Raw genomic sequence first — 16,198 nt, 5'->3', positions numbered from 1 at the left:
GCCCCCTGTGGGACAACCTGATCACCTTGTAACCTCCCCAGCGCTTAGAACAGTGCTTTGCACATAGTAAGCGCTTAGTAAATGTCATTATTATTATTATTATTATTATTATTATTATTATTATTATTATCCAGCCCACTTCCCTGCTCTGGTTTGGCCTCTCTGCAGTAGCAGGACCCGGTCACCCCCCCCCAGACATTGTCTTCCCGCCCAAGAAGCAGCATGGCCTAATGGCTAGAGCCCCGGCCTGAGAGTCAGAAGATCATGGGTTCTAATCTCCGCTCTACCACTTGTCCGCTGTGGGACCTTGGACAAGTCACTTCACTCCTCTGCGCCGCAGTCACCTCCTCTGTAAAATGGGGATCGAGACTGTGAGCCCCACATGGGGCAGGGACTGCGTCCAACCCAATTTCCTGGGATCCAACCCAGCGCTTATTACACTGCCTGGCACATAGTAAGCACTTCCAAAATACCACTGTGATTATATTTAGAGAAGCAGCGTGGCTCAGTGGAAAGAGCACGGGCTTTGGAGTCAGAGGTCATGGGTTCGAATCCCAGCTCCGCCACATGTCTGGGCAAGTCACTCAACTTCTTTGAGCCTCAGTTACCTCATCGGTAAAATGGGGATTAAGACTGTGAGCCCCACGTGGGACAACTTGATCACCTTGTATCCCCCCCCCAGCGCTTAGAACAGTGCTCTGCACATAGTAAGCGCTTAACAAATGTCATTATTATTATTATATTTTATTAGGAGAATGCGGCGTTGTTCAGAGCTGACACGGCAACTGCCCCGTGGAAGGAATACGTCGCCTACATTGACAACAAGGTCCTGGAGGGATTTAACAAGTTTATTCACAAATCGCTGCAGTACTTCCTGAACAACATGGCTCTTGATGTATGTGGCCGTCTCCCCCACGGGGGACATTTTCAAAAATGGGGGGAGGGCCCTCCCGAGGGCATGGCTGGATGAAGGGGGAGGTGATCCCGGGGTTGTTAAAGTCTTATCCATCAGAGCACTTGGCATTCATTCATTCGATCGTATTTATTGAGCGCGTACTATGTGCAGAATACTGTACTGAGCGCTCCGCTGCCCAAATTGGTTTCAACGGGGCTCCAGGAGTGGGCAACTCCCGGTAGCAGGCAGCACTCCAGGCCCGAATCTAGCCGGCCTGACGGATCGACGTGGAGTCCACCTCTGTGGCCTGGGAATTTGTTCTTTTGTTCTAGTGGACTCTCCCAAGCACTTAGTCTAGTGCTCAGCACACAGTAGCAGAGAAGCAGCGTAGTCTAGTGGATAGGGGATGGGTCTGAGAGTTAGAAGGTCCTAGATTCTAATCCCGCTTCTGCCACTTTGCTGTATGATCTTGGGCAAGTCATTTAACTTCTCTGAGCCTTAGTTCCCTCAGCTGTAAAATGGGGATTATGGCTGTGAGCCCCCTGTGGGACAAGGACTGGGTTCAGCCTGATAAAATGCGTATTTACCCCAGCACTTAGAACAGTGCTTGTCACAGTAGTAAGTGCCTAACGGATACCATAAAAAAGGGGGAAGGGAAACGGGGGTGAGGAGAAGAGTCAAAAGTGGGGCAAGTGGGGATGAAGAGAGGGAGGGATGGAGCCCCAGGGAGAGGGGAGAGAGAGGGAAGCCTGGAGGAGGTAGGGAGAAAAGAGAGAGAGAGGGGAGAGAGAGGGCAGCCTGGAGGAGGTAGGGAGAAAAGAGAGAGCGAGGAGAGAGAGATGAGAGAGATGGGCGAGAGAAGAGAGAGATGAGAGAGAAGAGAGAGTTGAGAGAGAGGTGAGAGATGGGAGAGAGATGGGGGAGAGGAGAGAGATGGGAGAGAGAAGAGAGATGAGGGAGGGAGAGAGATGAGGGAGAGGAGAAAGATGGGAGAGAGGTGAGAGAGAGATGAGGGAGAGGAGAAAGATTGGAGAGAGGAGAGAAAGATGGGAGAGAGGAGGGAGAGATGAGGGAGAGGAGAAAGATGAGGGAGAGAAGGAAGAGGAGAGGGAAAGATGGAGAGAGGCGAGAGATGAGGAGAAAGGAGAGAGAGATGAGGGAGAGAGGTGAAGGAGAAGGGAAAGAGGAAAGAGAGATGAGGGAGAGAGAGAGAGAGTTGTAGCCCACAACTGCGAGGCCCAGGGTCCGGTCAGGAGGGCCCAGCCGGTTGTGTTGAGGACTTCCAGCTCTGGAGGGCCAGCAGGGAGGGCCAGAGCCCAAGACCCTGCCCGGGGGGTGACCATGCTGGGGCAGGAGGGCAGCAGGGTTGACGCCCCTTGTTCCCGGGCTGGGGGGGGTCCATTCCCAGGGCAGCTCGGCCCCGCTGTTCGAGGTGCGGCTGGAGCTGGACGGCGGCGAGCTGGCCTACAACCCGTCCCTGGAGCTGGGCGCCGACCAGGGCTTCCTGGAGGATCTAGAGAGCCTCATGAATGACATCTACAACGCCTCCAAATTCATCCCCCGCCTGGCCCGGGACAAGCTCGGCTACAAGGTGGGGGGCTCCCCACTCTGAGGTCTCCCGGCAAGCTGGTGGCGGGACCGGTCCCGGAGAGAGACGGGGCAGGGGGAGGAGTGCGGATGATGCCACACGATCCCTCCCCTCCGCAGGTGGACCTAGAGGACGATTCAGAGCTGCTGGAGATGAGGGAGGAGGTGATCGGGCGGGCGGTAAACGCCATGAAGCAGGCGGAGGAGTACGAGGACTCGTTTGAGAAGTACTCTTATCTGTGGACCGACATCCCACACCAGTTCATGCAGCACTTCCTGACTTACGGGCGCACCTGCACCCCCGAGGAGCTGGAGGCCCGGGGCGAAGACGCGTTCCCCCCTTCGCCCCCCACCCTCGACATGTTCCAGCAGCAGGTGACCTCCCCCTGCCCCCCAAAACTACTCACCATTTACGCTAAGGTCCACTTTCGCCCTCCAGATCATCAGCCGGTTGATTTCTGGGGTTTTTAAAAACACCCATTTTCCGGATGAGGCCTGGAGAACTGGAGTGATTTGCCCAGGGTCACATAGCAGACAAGGGGTAGAGCCGGGACGGGAACCCAGGTCATCCTGATTCCCGGGCCCCAGGCTCTTTCCTCTAAGCCCCACGGGTTGTTGGCAGGGAATGTGTCTGTCAACTCTGTTGTAGTGGCCGCTCCCCAGGCATTTAGTGCAGTACCCTGCACAGAGTTAGCGTTCAATAAATATCACTTGGGTGATTCCTTCAATTGTATTTATTGAGCGCTTACTGTGTGCAGAGCGCTTGGGAAGTACAAGTCGGCAACATATAGAGACGGTCCCTACCCAACAACGGGCTCACAGTCTAGAAGGGGGAGACAGACAAAAAAACAAAACAAAACATGTGGACAGGTGTCAAAATCGTCAGAACAAATACAATTGAAACTATATGCACATCATTAACAAAATAGATTAATAAATATATATAAGTAAAATAGAGTAATAAATCTGTACAAATATATATACAAGTGCTGTGGGGAGGGAAAGGAGGTAGAGCAGGGGAGATGGGGAGGAGGAGAAGGACAAGGGGCTCAGTCTGGGAAGGCCTTTTGGAGGAGGTGAGCTCTCAGTAGGGCTTTGAAGGGAGGAAGCGAGCTAGCTTGGCAGATTTGTGGAGGGAGGGCATTCCAGGGCAGGGGAAGGACGTGGGCCGGGGGTCGACGGCGGGACAGGTGAGAACAAGGTACAGTGAGGAGGTTAGCGGGAGAGGAGCAGAGAACACGGGCTGGGCTGGAGGAGGAGAGAAGGGAGGTGAGGTAGGAGGGGGCGAGGGGATGGACAGCCTTGAAACCTAGAGTGAGGAGTTCACTTCACTGGGCTTCAGTTCCCTCATCCGTAAAATTGGGAATGAAGACCACGAGTCCCTTGTGGGACAGGGACTGTCGGACGATTAACTTGTATCTACCCTGGAGAAGGAGAGAAGGGAGGCGAGGTAGGAGGGGGCGAGGGGATGGACAGCCTTGAAGCCGAGAGTGAAGAGTTTTTGCTTGATGCGTAATGATGAGGATTGATGAGTTTTTGCTTGATTCGGGTGGTGGTGATGATGAGGTAAGGGAGCCGCCGCCCCTCAGCCCATTCCTGGGTTGGAGCCCATCTGGGAAGCCACAGGCATTTGACCGCCATCATGGGCTGGCGGGTCATGGAACCACAGGAGGTCACTTGGTCCATCCCCCTGCCTCCGGACCGGCCCCCGCCTCCCAACCTCTCCCCAAAGCCCCCAGAGCCACCTCTAGACCTCGACCAAGCCTGGGCAGGATCGGGGGGTGGCCGCTACCAGGGTAGAAGGGGGAGTGGTGTGCATTTTTTTTTCCTTTCCCCAGATCGACACGTACGAGAAGCTGTATGAAGAAGTGACCAAGTTTGAGAACATGAAGAGCTTCAATGGCTGGTTACAGAGCGACTGCCGCCCCTTCAAGCAGGCCCTCCTTAATACCGTCAAGCGCTGGAGCCTTATGTTCAAAGAGCACCTCAAGCAGCACGTCACCACCAGGTAGCCCCCCGAACTTGGGAGGAACGGAAAGGGCAACCTGGGGTTTCCTGGGAGGAGAGAGCCCCATGTACCTCCTCTGTTCCCCTCACCCTCCAAGTCCCTCGGCCAGTCATTCGTACTTTCATTCATTCAGTCAATCAATCAATCGATCAATCAATCATATTTATTGAGCGCTTACTGTGTGCAGAGCACTGTACTAACTGTACAGTACAGTCATTGTATAGTCACTGTACAGTCACAGTCATTCAGTTGTATTCGTTCAGACTGAGCCCCCTCCTCCCAGATAATAATAATAATAATAATAATGGTATTTATTAAGCGCTTACTATGTGCAAAGCACTGTACTACGCGCTGATTGAGCCCCCTCCTTCATTCATTCAATAGTATTTGTTGAGCGCTTACTGTGTGCAGAGCACTGGACTAAGCACTTGGGACGTCCAAATTGGCAACATATAGAGGCGGTTCCCTACCCAACAGCGGGCTCACAGTCTAGAAGGGGGAGACGGACAACAAAGCAAAACAGATTAACAAAATAAAATAAATAGAGTAATAAATCCGTACAAACATATATACAGGTGCTGTGGGGAGGGGAAGGAGGTAAGGCAGGAGGAAGGGGAGAGGAAGGAGGAGGCTCAGTCTGGGATGGCTCCTTCCTCTCCCCCTCCCCATCCCCCCCACCTTACCTCCTTCCCCTCCCCACAGCACCTGTATATTTGTTTGTACAGCTCTATTACTCTATTTATTTTACTTGTACATATTTACTATTCTATTTATTTTATTTTGTTACTATGTTTTCTTTTGTTCTCCATCTCCCCCTTCTAGACTGTGAGCCCGCTGTTGGGTAGGGACCGTCTCTAGATGTTGCCAACTTGTACTTCCCAAGCGCTTAGTCTTGTGCTCTGCACACAGTAAGTGCTCAATAAGTACGATTGAATGAATTTATTGGGCGCTTACCATGAGCAGAGCACTGTACTAAGCTCTTGGGAGAGGACAATACAACAATAAAGGGCTTGGGAGTCAGAGGTCATGGGTTCCAATTCCGACTCCGCCAACTGTCAGCTGTGTGACCGTGGGCAAGTCACTTCTCCGTGCCTCAGTTCCCTCATCTGGAAAATGGGGATGAAGACTGTGAGCCCCACGTGGGACAACCTGATCACCTTGTATCCTCCCCAGCGCTTAGAACAGTGCTTTGCACGGAGTAAGCGCTGAACAAATGCCATCACTATTAATAAACAGACACATTCCCTGCCCCCAACGAGCTTACAGTCCACATAGTAAGCGCTCAATAAGCACCATGGATCGACTGGCTTAGCCCACCCCAGCGATTAGCACAGTGCCCGGCACACGGCAAGCGTTTCTCCGTCTCCCGCGATGGTCCGACAGCCTGGCGGAGCTGGACACGTTCCTGAAGGACACCCGGGCCGGGCTGACGAAGCCGCTGAAGGAGGGCGACTACGACGGGCTGGTGGAGGTCATGGCCCAGCTCCTCAGGGTCAAGGACCGCCAGCTGACCACGGACGGCATGTTCGAGCCGCTCAAGCAGACCGTCGAGCTGCTCAAGGTGTACGGCGAGGAGATGCCTGAGGAGATCCACCTGCAGCTACACGTGGGTTGCCCCTCCCTGCCCCCAACCCGGGCGACCCCCACAATCAATCAATCGTATTTATTGAGCACTTACACAGTGCTAAACGTTGGGGAGCCGTGCAGGATTATCCCTTTGGGCCCAGCACCTGACCTATGCTGGGGTCCCCAAGGCTGTGAGCCCACTGTTGGGTAGGGACTGTCTCTATATATTGCCAATTTGTACTTCCCAAGCGCTTAGTACAGTGCTCTGCACACAGTAAGCGCTCAATAAATACGATTGATGATGATGATTACTCCTCCTCCTCCTCCTCCTGCTACTAGAACTATTAGATCTACTAGTCAGTCAATCGTATTGCCAGCTGTGTGACTTTGGGCAAGTCACTTCACTTCTCTGGGCCTCAGTTCCCTCAGCTGTAAAATCAAGCAGTCGTATTTATTGAGCGCTTACTGTGTGCAGAGCACTGGACTAAGCGCTTGGGAAGTCCAAGTTGGCAACATAGAGAGACGGTCCCTACCCAACAGTGGGCTCACAGTCTAAAAGGGGGAGGCAGAGAACAAAACCAAACATACTAACAAAATAAAATAGAATAGATATGTACAAGTAAAATAAATAGAGTAGGTTCTCTGTACCTCTGTGACCTCATCTGTAAAATGGGGATGATTCAGAAGGTGAGTCCCACATGGGACCTGGGCCGTGTCCACACAGACTAGCTCGTATTCACCCCAGCGCTTAGAATGGTGCCTGGCAAATAGTAAGTGCTTAACAAATACCACAGTTATTAATAATAATGATGATAATGATGGTATTTGTTAAGCGCTTACTATGTGCAAAGCACTGTTCTAAGCGCTGGGGAGGTCACAAGGTGATCAGGTTGTCCCACAGGGCTCACAGTTTTAATCCCCATTTTACAGATGAGGTAAGTGAGGCCCAGAGAAGTTAAGTGACTTGCCCAAAGTCACACAGCTGAGAGTTGGCGGAGCCGGGGTTTGAACCCATGACCTCTGACTCCAAAGCCCAGGCTCTTTCCACCGAGCCACGCTGCTTCTCCGCTATTAACTGCGTCCGCCCAGGCGCTCGGCACAGAGTCAGGGCTTCGAAATGCCAACCTCATCCCCGTTTGGCCACCCGGGGTCCCGAGGCGACCCCCACCGGGGCCGAGCCGCGCGGTGCCCGACCCCCGGCCCCTCTGCTTGCCCCAGGATCTGCCCGAGCAGTGGACCAACCTGAAGAAACTCTCCCTCCAAGTCAAGCAGAACGTGGCTCCGCTGCAAGCCAACGAGGTCAACATCATCCGCAGGAAATGCCAGCAGTTCGAGGTGCGTCCGAGGCGGGGAAGGGGGACGGCGGGAGGCGGAGGGGCCGCCCGACTCGGCCGACCCCAGTGACCCCTTTGGTCCTACCCTCTTCCCGCCACCAGCTAAAGCAGCACGAATTCCGGGAGACGTTCAGACGGAACGCCCCATTCGCCTTCGTGGACCCTGATCCCTACAAGTCCCTAAACAAGGTAGGCAACACCCCCCGCCGCCCATCCCACCCCCGCGGGAGCATCCTGCCCCGTCCAACCGCCAGACACTCATCATCATCATCAACATCATCATCAATCGTATTTATTGAGCGCTTACTATGTGCAGAGCACTGTACTAAGCGCTTGGGAAGTACAAATTGGCAACATATAGAGACAGTCCCTACCCAACAGTGGGCTCACAGTCTAAAAGGGGGAGACGGAGAACAAAACCAAACATACTAACAAAATAAAATAAATAGGATAGATATGTACAAGTAAAATAAATAGAGTCATAAATATGTACAAACATATATACAGGTGCTGTGGGGAAGGGAAGGAGGTAAGATGGGAGGGATGGAGAGGGGGACGAGGGGGAGAGGAAGGAAGGGGCTCAGTCTGGGAAGGCCTCCTGGAGGAGGTGAGCTCTCAGCAGGGCCTTGAAGGGAGGAAGAGAGCTAGCCTGGCGGATGGGCAGAGGGATTGGGGGCATTCCAGGCCCGGGGGATGACGTGGACCGGGGGTCGACGGCGGGACAGGTGAGAATGAGAGAGAAAGAGAAGCTCGGCAAGAGAAGCGGGTTAGCCACAGAGCTCGGCCCGTAGTAAGCGCTCAAGAAATAGGATGGAATGAATTGAAGGCGTGAATCTTCCTCCCCTCCTCAGCAACAGAAGAGCATCATGTCCATGGAAGGGGCCATGGAAGCTCTGTCCAAGTCGGCCGGCCTGTTTGAGGTGTCCGTGCCGGATTACAAGCAGCTGAAAGCCTGCCACAAGGAAGTGCGCCTGCTCAAGGAACTCTGGGACATGATCGTGCTGGTGAGTGACAGGCCCAGGCCTCTCCCGTCCAGCTGTGTGACCTTGGGCAAGTCACGTCACTTCTCTGTGCCTCAGTTACCTCATCTGGAAAATGGGGATCAAGACTGTGAGCCCCGTGTGGGACAACCTGATCACCTTGTATCGACCCCAGTGCTTAGAACGGGGTGTGGCACATAGTAAGCACTTAATCAATCAATCAATTGTATTTATTGAGCACTTACTGTGTGCAGAGCACTGTACTAAATGCTTGGGAAGTACAAGTTGACAAATACTATTATTACTAATAGAACAGACACAGTCCCTGCCCAAAGCAAGCTTCCAGGCTAGAGGGGGCAGACAGACAGTAATAGAAAGAAATTCATTCATTCAATCGTATTTATTGAGTGCTTACTGTGTGCAGAGCACTGTACTAAGCGCTTGGGAAGTCCAAGTTGGCAACATAGAGAGACAGGCCCTACCCAACAGTGGGCTCACAGTCTAGAAGGGGGAGACAGAGAACAAAACAAATTCACAAAATAAAAGAAATAGAATAAATATGTACAAATAAAATAAATAAATAAATAGAGTAATAAATACGTACAAACAGTTTGGTAGGGACCGTCTCTATATGTTGCCAACTTGTACTTCCCAAGCGCTTAGTACAGTGCTCTGCACTCAGTAAGCGCTCAATAAATACGATTGAATGAATGAATGAATATATGCAGGTGCTGTGGGGAAGGGGAGAGGAAGGTGGGGAGGGGAAGGAGGGGGAGAGGAAGGAGGGGGCTCAGTCTGGGAAGGCCTCCTGGAGGAGGTGAGCTCTCAGTAGGGCTTTGAAGGGATTTCAGGGAAGGAGGGCGGGCCCCGATGGCGTGGGGAACGTCCGACCCTCTTGCAGGTGAACGCCAGCATCGACGACTGGAAGACGACCAGGTGGAAAGAGATCAACATCGAGCAGATGGACATCGACTGCAAGAAGTTCGCCAAGGACGTGCGCAGCCTGGACAAGGAGACCAGGGCCTGGGACGCCTTCACGGGGCTGGACAACACCGTGAAGAACATGATCACCTCCCTGAGGGCCGTGAACGAGCTGCAGAACCCCGCCATCCGGGATCGGCACTGGCAGCAGCTCATGCAGGCCACCCAGGTGCCCCCCGAGACCCTTCGGGTGCCCCCCACCCCGGCCCTTGGGCGGGAGGGAAGGGGAGGGGTGCCCAGCGGGAGTCTGGGGAACTTCCTGTCATGCTTTCTACCGCAGCCCCCTGCTTCCAGTCTTATTATATTGTTATAGTGTAGTGAAGGTAGGCTTTGGATAGATCGGGCCGCCCACCCACCCCCCAGAGGAAAAGCAGAGAGGCTAGTTGATCGAGTCCGGGCCTGAGAATCAAGGACCTGGGTTCTAATCCCGGCCCCACCACTCGTCTGCCGTGTGACCTGGGACATGTCACTTCACTTCTCCGGGTCTCTGTTCCCTCCTCTGTAAAATGAGGATAAAGACCAAGCGCTTAGTATAGCGCTCTGCTCACAGTAAGCGCTCAATAAATGCAGTTGACTATTAAGAGGCATAAGCGCTCAGTAAATACTATTGACTATTAAGAAGAAGAAGAAGCGCTCAATAAATACGATTGACTATTAAGAAGTAGACATGCTCCCTACCCTCAAGATGCTTTCGGTCCAGAACAGAGCACTGCGCTGAGCGCTGTGACTGTCCGCTCCTGGAGAGGAGAGGGTGGTCCCTGTCTCTCATCGGTGACCCAGTGGATGCTCTGCCATTGGTTAACAAGTGGGTTTTGGGGGTGGGGAGGGGGAGATATGAGTTATAATCATGTTGGAAACAGTCCGTGTCCCTGCGAGGGGCTCATGGTTTTAATTCCCATTTTCCGGATGAGGGAACTGAGGCCCAGAGAAGTGAAGCGACTTGCCCCAGGTCACACAGCGGACAAGAGGCGGAACCGGGTTGAGGATTCATTTGAGCGTCCGTTTCCCCACCCCTCATAGACTGGAAGCTCCTCATGGGCAGGGATCGCGCCGATCCTCACCATCCTATTGCACTCTCCCGAGCGCTTCGTCCAGGGCTCTGTGCGCGGTTAGCCCCCGGGGGCTTCCTGCCGCTGGATGGATCGATCGATTGATCGATCGATGGATGGATTGATTGACCGTGAAGCTGTGGCTGCCCTGCAGGTGAGGTTTGAGATGTCAGAGCACACGACCCTGGCCGACCTGCTCCAGCTGAACCTCCACAACTTCGAGGACGAGGTCCGGGGCATCGTGGATAAAGCCGTGAAAGAGTCCGGGATGGAAAAGGTAGGCTTCGGGTGGAGCGGGCCGCCCACCCAGCCCCCAGAGGAGAAGCGCTTTGCACATAGTAAGCGCTTAATAAATGCCATCATTAAGCAGAGAGGCCTAGTGGATCAAGCCTGGGCCTGGGAATCAGGAGGACCTGGGTTCTAATGCCGGCCCCGCCATTCGTGGGACAAGTCACTTCACTTCTCTGGGCCTCTGTTCCCTCTTCTGTAAAATGGGGATAAAGACCGTGAGCCCCAAACAGGGCCGGGAGCAAGTCCAACCCGATTAGCTTGTATCCAGCCCAGCACATAGTAAGCACTTAACAAATACCACTAAAAACAAACAAAAATATCTGCCCACATTCTCCGCTGAACACTGACTGCAACACACAGGCAAACTGTATGTGTTCAGAGCATTGTACTAAGTGCTTTGGGAGAGTCCAATATAAGAATAGAACAGACACATTCCCTGCCCACCAGGAACTTACAGTCAAGATGGAGAGACAGACATTAATATAAATAAATGACAAATCTGGACATAAGCGGTGTGGGGCTGGGATGGGGGATGAATAAAGGGAGCAAGCCAGGGTGACGCAGATGGGAATGGGAGAAGAGGAAAGGAGGGCTTAGTCAGGGAAGGCCTCTCGGAGGAGACGGGCCTTCAGTAAGGCTTTGAAATAATAATAATAATGGCATTTGTTAAGCACTTACTATGTGCAAAGCACTGTTCTAAGCGCTGGGGAGGGGAAACAAGGTAATGAGGTTGTCCCATGTGGGGCTCACAGTCCTAATCCCCATTTTATAGATGAGGTAACTGAGGCTCAGAGAAGTTAAGTGACTTACCCAAGGTCATACAGCAGACACGTGGCAGAGCCGGGATTCGAACCTATGATCTCTGACTCCAAAGCCCGGGCTCTTTCCACTGAGACACGCTGCTTTGAAACGGGGGAGAGTCATTGTCTGTTGGACATGAGGAGGGAGGGGGTTTCAGGCCAGAGGCAGGTTGTGGGCGGGAGGTCTGAGGTCCCTCAGAGTCAATTGATCGGTGGTATTTATTGAGCACTTAGCGTGAGCAGAGCACTATACTAAGCGTTTGGAAGGGTCCAACCGAACACTAAACCGCAACGAGCTGACGGTGGGCCGCTGTCCCCCCCGCCCCGCCGGGCCAACAGGTCCTGAAAGCCCTGGACACGACCTGGTCGGCCATGGAATTCGAGCACGAGCCCCACCACCGGACTGGCACCCTGCTCCTCAAGTCAGACGAGGTCCTGGTGGAGACGCTGGAGGACAACCAGGTGCAGCTGCAGAACCTGATGACGTCCAAGTACCTGGCCCACTTCCTGCAGGAGGTGACGGGCTGGCAGCAGAAGCTGTCCACCGCCGACTCCGTCATCACCATCTGGTTCGAGGTCCAGCGCACCTGGAGCCACCTGGAGAGCATCTTCATCGGCTCCGAGGACATCCGGGCCCAGCTCCCCGCCGACTCCCAGCGCTTCGACGGCATCGACCGCGACTTCAAGGTGAGAGGGGCCCACCCCGCCCCCCGCAACCGGTCCTGCCCTTTCTCCGGTGCTCCTTCCCGGCCCGGCGCTGGGATAATAAGGATTAATAATAACCATGGTACTTTGGGAACGCTTACTATGGGCCAAGCACTGCCTGAGCGTTGGGGTAGATACAAGTTCATCGGGGTGGACCCAGTCCCTGTCCCACGTTAGGCTCACACTCTTAATCCCCATTTTTTTATAGATGAGATAACCGAGGCCCAGAGAAACAAAATAATTCGCCCACTTTATTCTTTTCAATTGCCCGAGGGAAGCTTCCAGAACCTCCAGCCAATCAATCGATCAGTCAGTCAGTGGTATTTATTGAGCACTCACTGTGTGCAGGGCACTGTACTAGGCTCTTGGGAGAGGACAATATAACAAAGTTGGGAACCATTCGTCAATCGTATTTATCGAGGCCATTCTATATGCAAAGCATTGTACCAAGTATTTGGGAGAGGGTACGGTCCCTGCCCACATTGAGCTGACAGTCTTGGGGGTGGTTGGGGGGCGTGGGGTGTCCCCACTTTCTCTCCATAGCAACTGATGGCGGACGCAGTGAAGACACCCAACGTGGTGGAATCCACGAGCAAGCCGGGCCTGTATGAGGAGCTGGAAGCCCTCCAGAAAAGGTGAATCTCGGGGGGCACAGGGAGGGGCAGGGGGAGATTGACAGAGCTCCATGGGCCTCCCACCCAAGTGGCTGAAGGCCCATCTCCTCCAAGAGGCCTTCCCTGACTAAGCCCCCCTTTCCTCTTCTCCCGCTCCCTTCTGCGTCGCCCTGATTCGCTCCCTTTCTTCATCCCCACTCCCAGCCCCACATCTCCTATGTCCACATCTGTCATATATTTCTTTCTATTCATGTCTGTCTCTCCCTCTAGACTGTCAGCTCGTTGCAGGCAAGGCCCATCTCCTCCAAGAGGCCTTCCCTGACTAAGCCCCCCTTTCCTCTTCTCCCACTCCCTTCTGCATCGCCCTGACTCGCTCCCTTTCTTCATCCCCACTCCCAGCCCCACATCACTTATGTCCACGTCTGTCATATATTTCTTTCTATTCATGCCTGTCTCTCCCTCTAGACTGTCAGCTCGTTGCGGGCAAGGCCCATCTCCTCCAAGAGGCCTTCCCTGACTAAGCCCCCCTTTCCTCTTCTCCCACTCCCTTCTGCGTCACCCTGACTCGCTCCCTTTCTTCATCCCCACATCTCCTATGTCCACATCTGTCATACATTTCTTTCTATTCATGCCTGTCTCTCCCTCTAGACTGTCAGCTCGTTGCGGGCAGGGAATGTGTCTGTTTATCATTATATTGTGCTCTCCCAAGAGCCTTTGGCCTAATGGATAGAAGTCGGGCCTAGGAGTCAGAAGGACCTGGGTTCTCATCCCGGCTCCGCCACGTGTCTGCTGTGTGACTTTGGGCAAATCACTTAACTTCTCTGGGCCTCAGTCCCCTCATCTCTAAAATGGGGGTTGACTGCGAGCCCAATGTGGGTTAGGGACTGTGTCCACCGTGACTATCTTATGAATACCTTGAATACCCCAGCGCTTAATAAAGTGCCTTGCACATAGTAAGTGCTTAACAGATGTCACAATCGTTATTATTATTGCTCTGCTCACAGTAAGCACTCAGTAAATAGGACGGACTGATACATTGTAAGTGCTTACCAAATATCATAAAGAACAGTTAGGATAAACAAAATCCACTCCACCCAGTGAGAGGCCTTCTGGGGCAGGTAGACGGGGGTCTGGGAAGCCAGCAGGGAGGGGGCATTTCCAGGCCGGGAGGTTTCCATGACCCTAAAGCTGCTGCTTGGTTCCAGCCTGGCTCTTTGCGAGAAGGCGCTGGCGGAGTATTTGGAGACGAAGCGGTTGGCCTTTCCCCGCTTCTACTTCGTCTCCTCGGCCGACCTCCTGGATATCCTGTCCAACGGAAATGACCCCGTGGAGGTAAGAGGAGGCATCGGCGTGGCGTAGCTGGTAGAGCCCGATCCCGGCAGACAGAAGGTCGTGGGTTCTCATCCCGGCTCCGCCACTTGCCTGCCGTGTGACCCTGGGCAAGGCACTTCGCTTCCCTGGGCCTCGATGACCTCATCTGGAAAACGGGATTGAGACTGTAAGCCCTGTGTGGAATAGGGATGGTGTCCAACCTGATTAGCTTGTATCTACTCCAGAGCTCGGAAGTTGTGTCTGGCACGTAGTAAGCGCTTAAGAAATACCATTAAAAAAAAAATGAATCTTGGGGTTGGGTCTCAAGTCATTTCACCTCTCTGGGCCTCGGTTACCTCATCTGTAAAACGGGGATTAGGACAGTGAGCTCCATGTTGGACGGGGACTGAGTCCGACCTGATTTGCTTGTATTCCTCCCCGACGCTTAGTACAGTGCCTGGCCCTTAACAAATACCGCAATTACTTATGGGGCATGGGGCCTGAACTCCTAACTCTTGTGAAGGTTTTTAACATTATTAACAACAGTGATCACTGTGGTGTTTGTTAAGCACTTACTGTGTGCCAAATGCTGGGATAGAGACAAAATCAACAGGCCAGACACGATCCCTGTCCCACGTGGCGCTTACAGTCAAAGCGGGAGGATGAATGGTCATTGAACCCTCGCTTTCCGGATGAGGAGACCGAGGCCCAGAGAAGCGAAGCGACCGGCCCAAAGTCACACACAGCAGACCAGTGACGGAGCTGGAATTAGAACCCGGGTCCCCCGAGGCCCGGCGGGTCCAGTGCTCTCTCCCGGGCAGCCTCCCCAGCAGGGTGGGTGGAGGGGAAAAGGGAGGGGGTGAGGGGGTCCACCCTATTCCCGGAGTCGCTCAGCTCACTGTCCCTCGTTGCTCCCGGTCTTAGGTCGGTCGCCACCTGTCCAAGCTGTTCGACAGTCTGTGCAGGCTGAAGTTCAAGCTGGACGCCGGGGGCCAGCCCCTCAAGGTCGGCCTAGGAATGTTCAGCAAGGAGGACGAGTACGTCGACTTTGACGCCGAGTGTGACCTCTCTGGCCAGGTGAGGGGCGGCCCCGGAGCATCATCATCATCATCAATCGTATTTATTGAGCGCTTACGGTGTGCAGAGCACTGTACTCAGCGCTTGGGAAGTCCAAGTTGGCAACATTTAGAGACAGTCCCTACCCAACAGTGGGCTCACAGTCTAAAAGGGGGAGAGCATCCGGAGGTCGGGCGGCCAAGGGTCCGGGGGTGAGGCGCCCGGAGGGCCTGGCTTGGAAATCCTTCTCTGACCTGCATCTCTCTCTCGGTCCCTCTCTCTGTCTTCCTCTTTCTCTTCCTCTCTATCATCTTTCTATCTTTTCTCTGCCTCTCTGTCTCTGTTGACTCTCTCCTTCTCTCCCCTGTCTCTGTCTTTGCCTGTCTCTTTCTCATCTGTGTCTCTCCTCTGTGCCTGTGTTTCTGTGTGTCTCTCATGTGTTTCTATCTGTGTCTGTGTCTCTCACCTGTGTCTTCCTCTCATCTGTGTGTCGGTGTCTCGTCTGTGTCTCTCTCATTTGTGTCGGTGTCTCTCGCCTGGGTCTCCCTCACAACGGCCGATGTCTCTTGTCTGTGTCTTTCTGTATCTGTGTCTCCCTCCTGTGTCTCCCTCTCATCCGTGTCTGTGTCTCCCATCTGTGTCTGTGTCTCTCTGTGTCATCTGTTTCTGGCTCTCTGCCCCTCTCTTTGTCTCTCTGTCTCCCCGTGCCTCTCTTGGTCATTCTGTGTCCCTGTCTGGATCTCTCTGATCCGTCCTGCTCCCGGCCTCCCTCGGTGTCTCCGCCCGGGGTGTCTCTGGCGGTCTGTGTTTCTGTGTGTCTCTCATGTGTTTCTGTGTCTCCATCTGTGTCTGTGTCTCTCACCTGTGTCTTCCTCTCATTTGTGTGTCGGTGTCTCGTCTGTGTCTCTCTCATTTGTGTCGGTGTCTCTCGCCTGGGTCTCCCTCTCACAACGGCCGATGTCTCTTGTCTGTATCTCTCTGTGTCTGTGTCTCCCTCCTGTGCCTCCCTCTCATCCGTGTC

The 16,198-nt window shown here is 53.7% G+C and overlaps 1 protein-coding gene across 1 annotated transcript in view; it reads left to right on the top strand.

Annotated features, from left to right (window-relative positions):
* Positions 1-16,198, top strand: part of DNAH17 (dynein axonemal heavy chain 17) — a 91,317-nt gene that overhangs the window by 22,614 nt on the left and 52,505 nt on the right. The window contains 14 exon segments of the mRNA XM_038741904.1: positions 752-895; positions 2,304-2,486; positions 2,603-2,857; positions 4,321-4,490; positions 5,874-6,096; positions 7,275-7,391; positions 7,493-7,579; positions 8,242-8,394; positions 9,272-9,520; positions 10,555-10,677; positions 11,831-12,178; positions 12,740-12,831; positions 14,016-14,142; positions 15,046-15,198. Coding sequence (XP_038597832.1) covers positions 752-895; positions 2,304-2,486; positions 2,603-2,857; positions 4,321-4,490; positions 5,874-6,096; positions 7,275-7,391; positions 7,493-7,579; positions 8,242-8,394; positions 9,272-9,520; positions 10,555-10,677; positions 11,831-12,178; positions 12,740-12,831; positions 14,016-14,142; positions 15,046-15,198 — 2,424 coding nt within the window.

This window comes from Tachyglossus aculeatus, unplaced genomic scaffold (genome assembly GCF_015852505.1).
Source record: "Tachyglossus aculeatus isolate mTacAcu1 unplaced genomic scaffold, mTacAcu1.pri SUPER_34, whole genome shotgun sequence".
NCBI classification, from domain to species: Eukaryota; Metazoa; Chordata; class Mammalia; order Monotremata; family Tachyglossidae; genus Tachyglossus; species Tachyglossus aculeatus.
The sequence above is the reverse complement of the archived record's forward strand: the minus strand, read 5'-3'. Positions and strand labels throughout refer to the sequence as shown.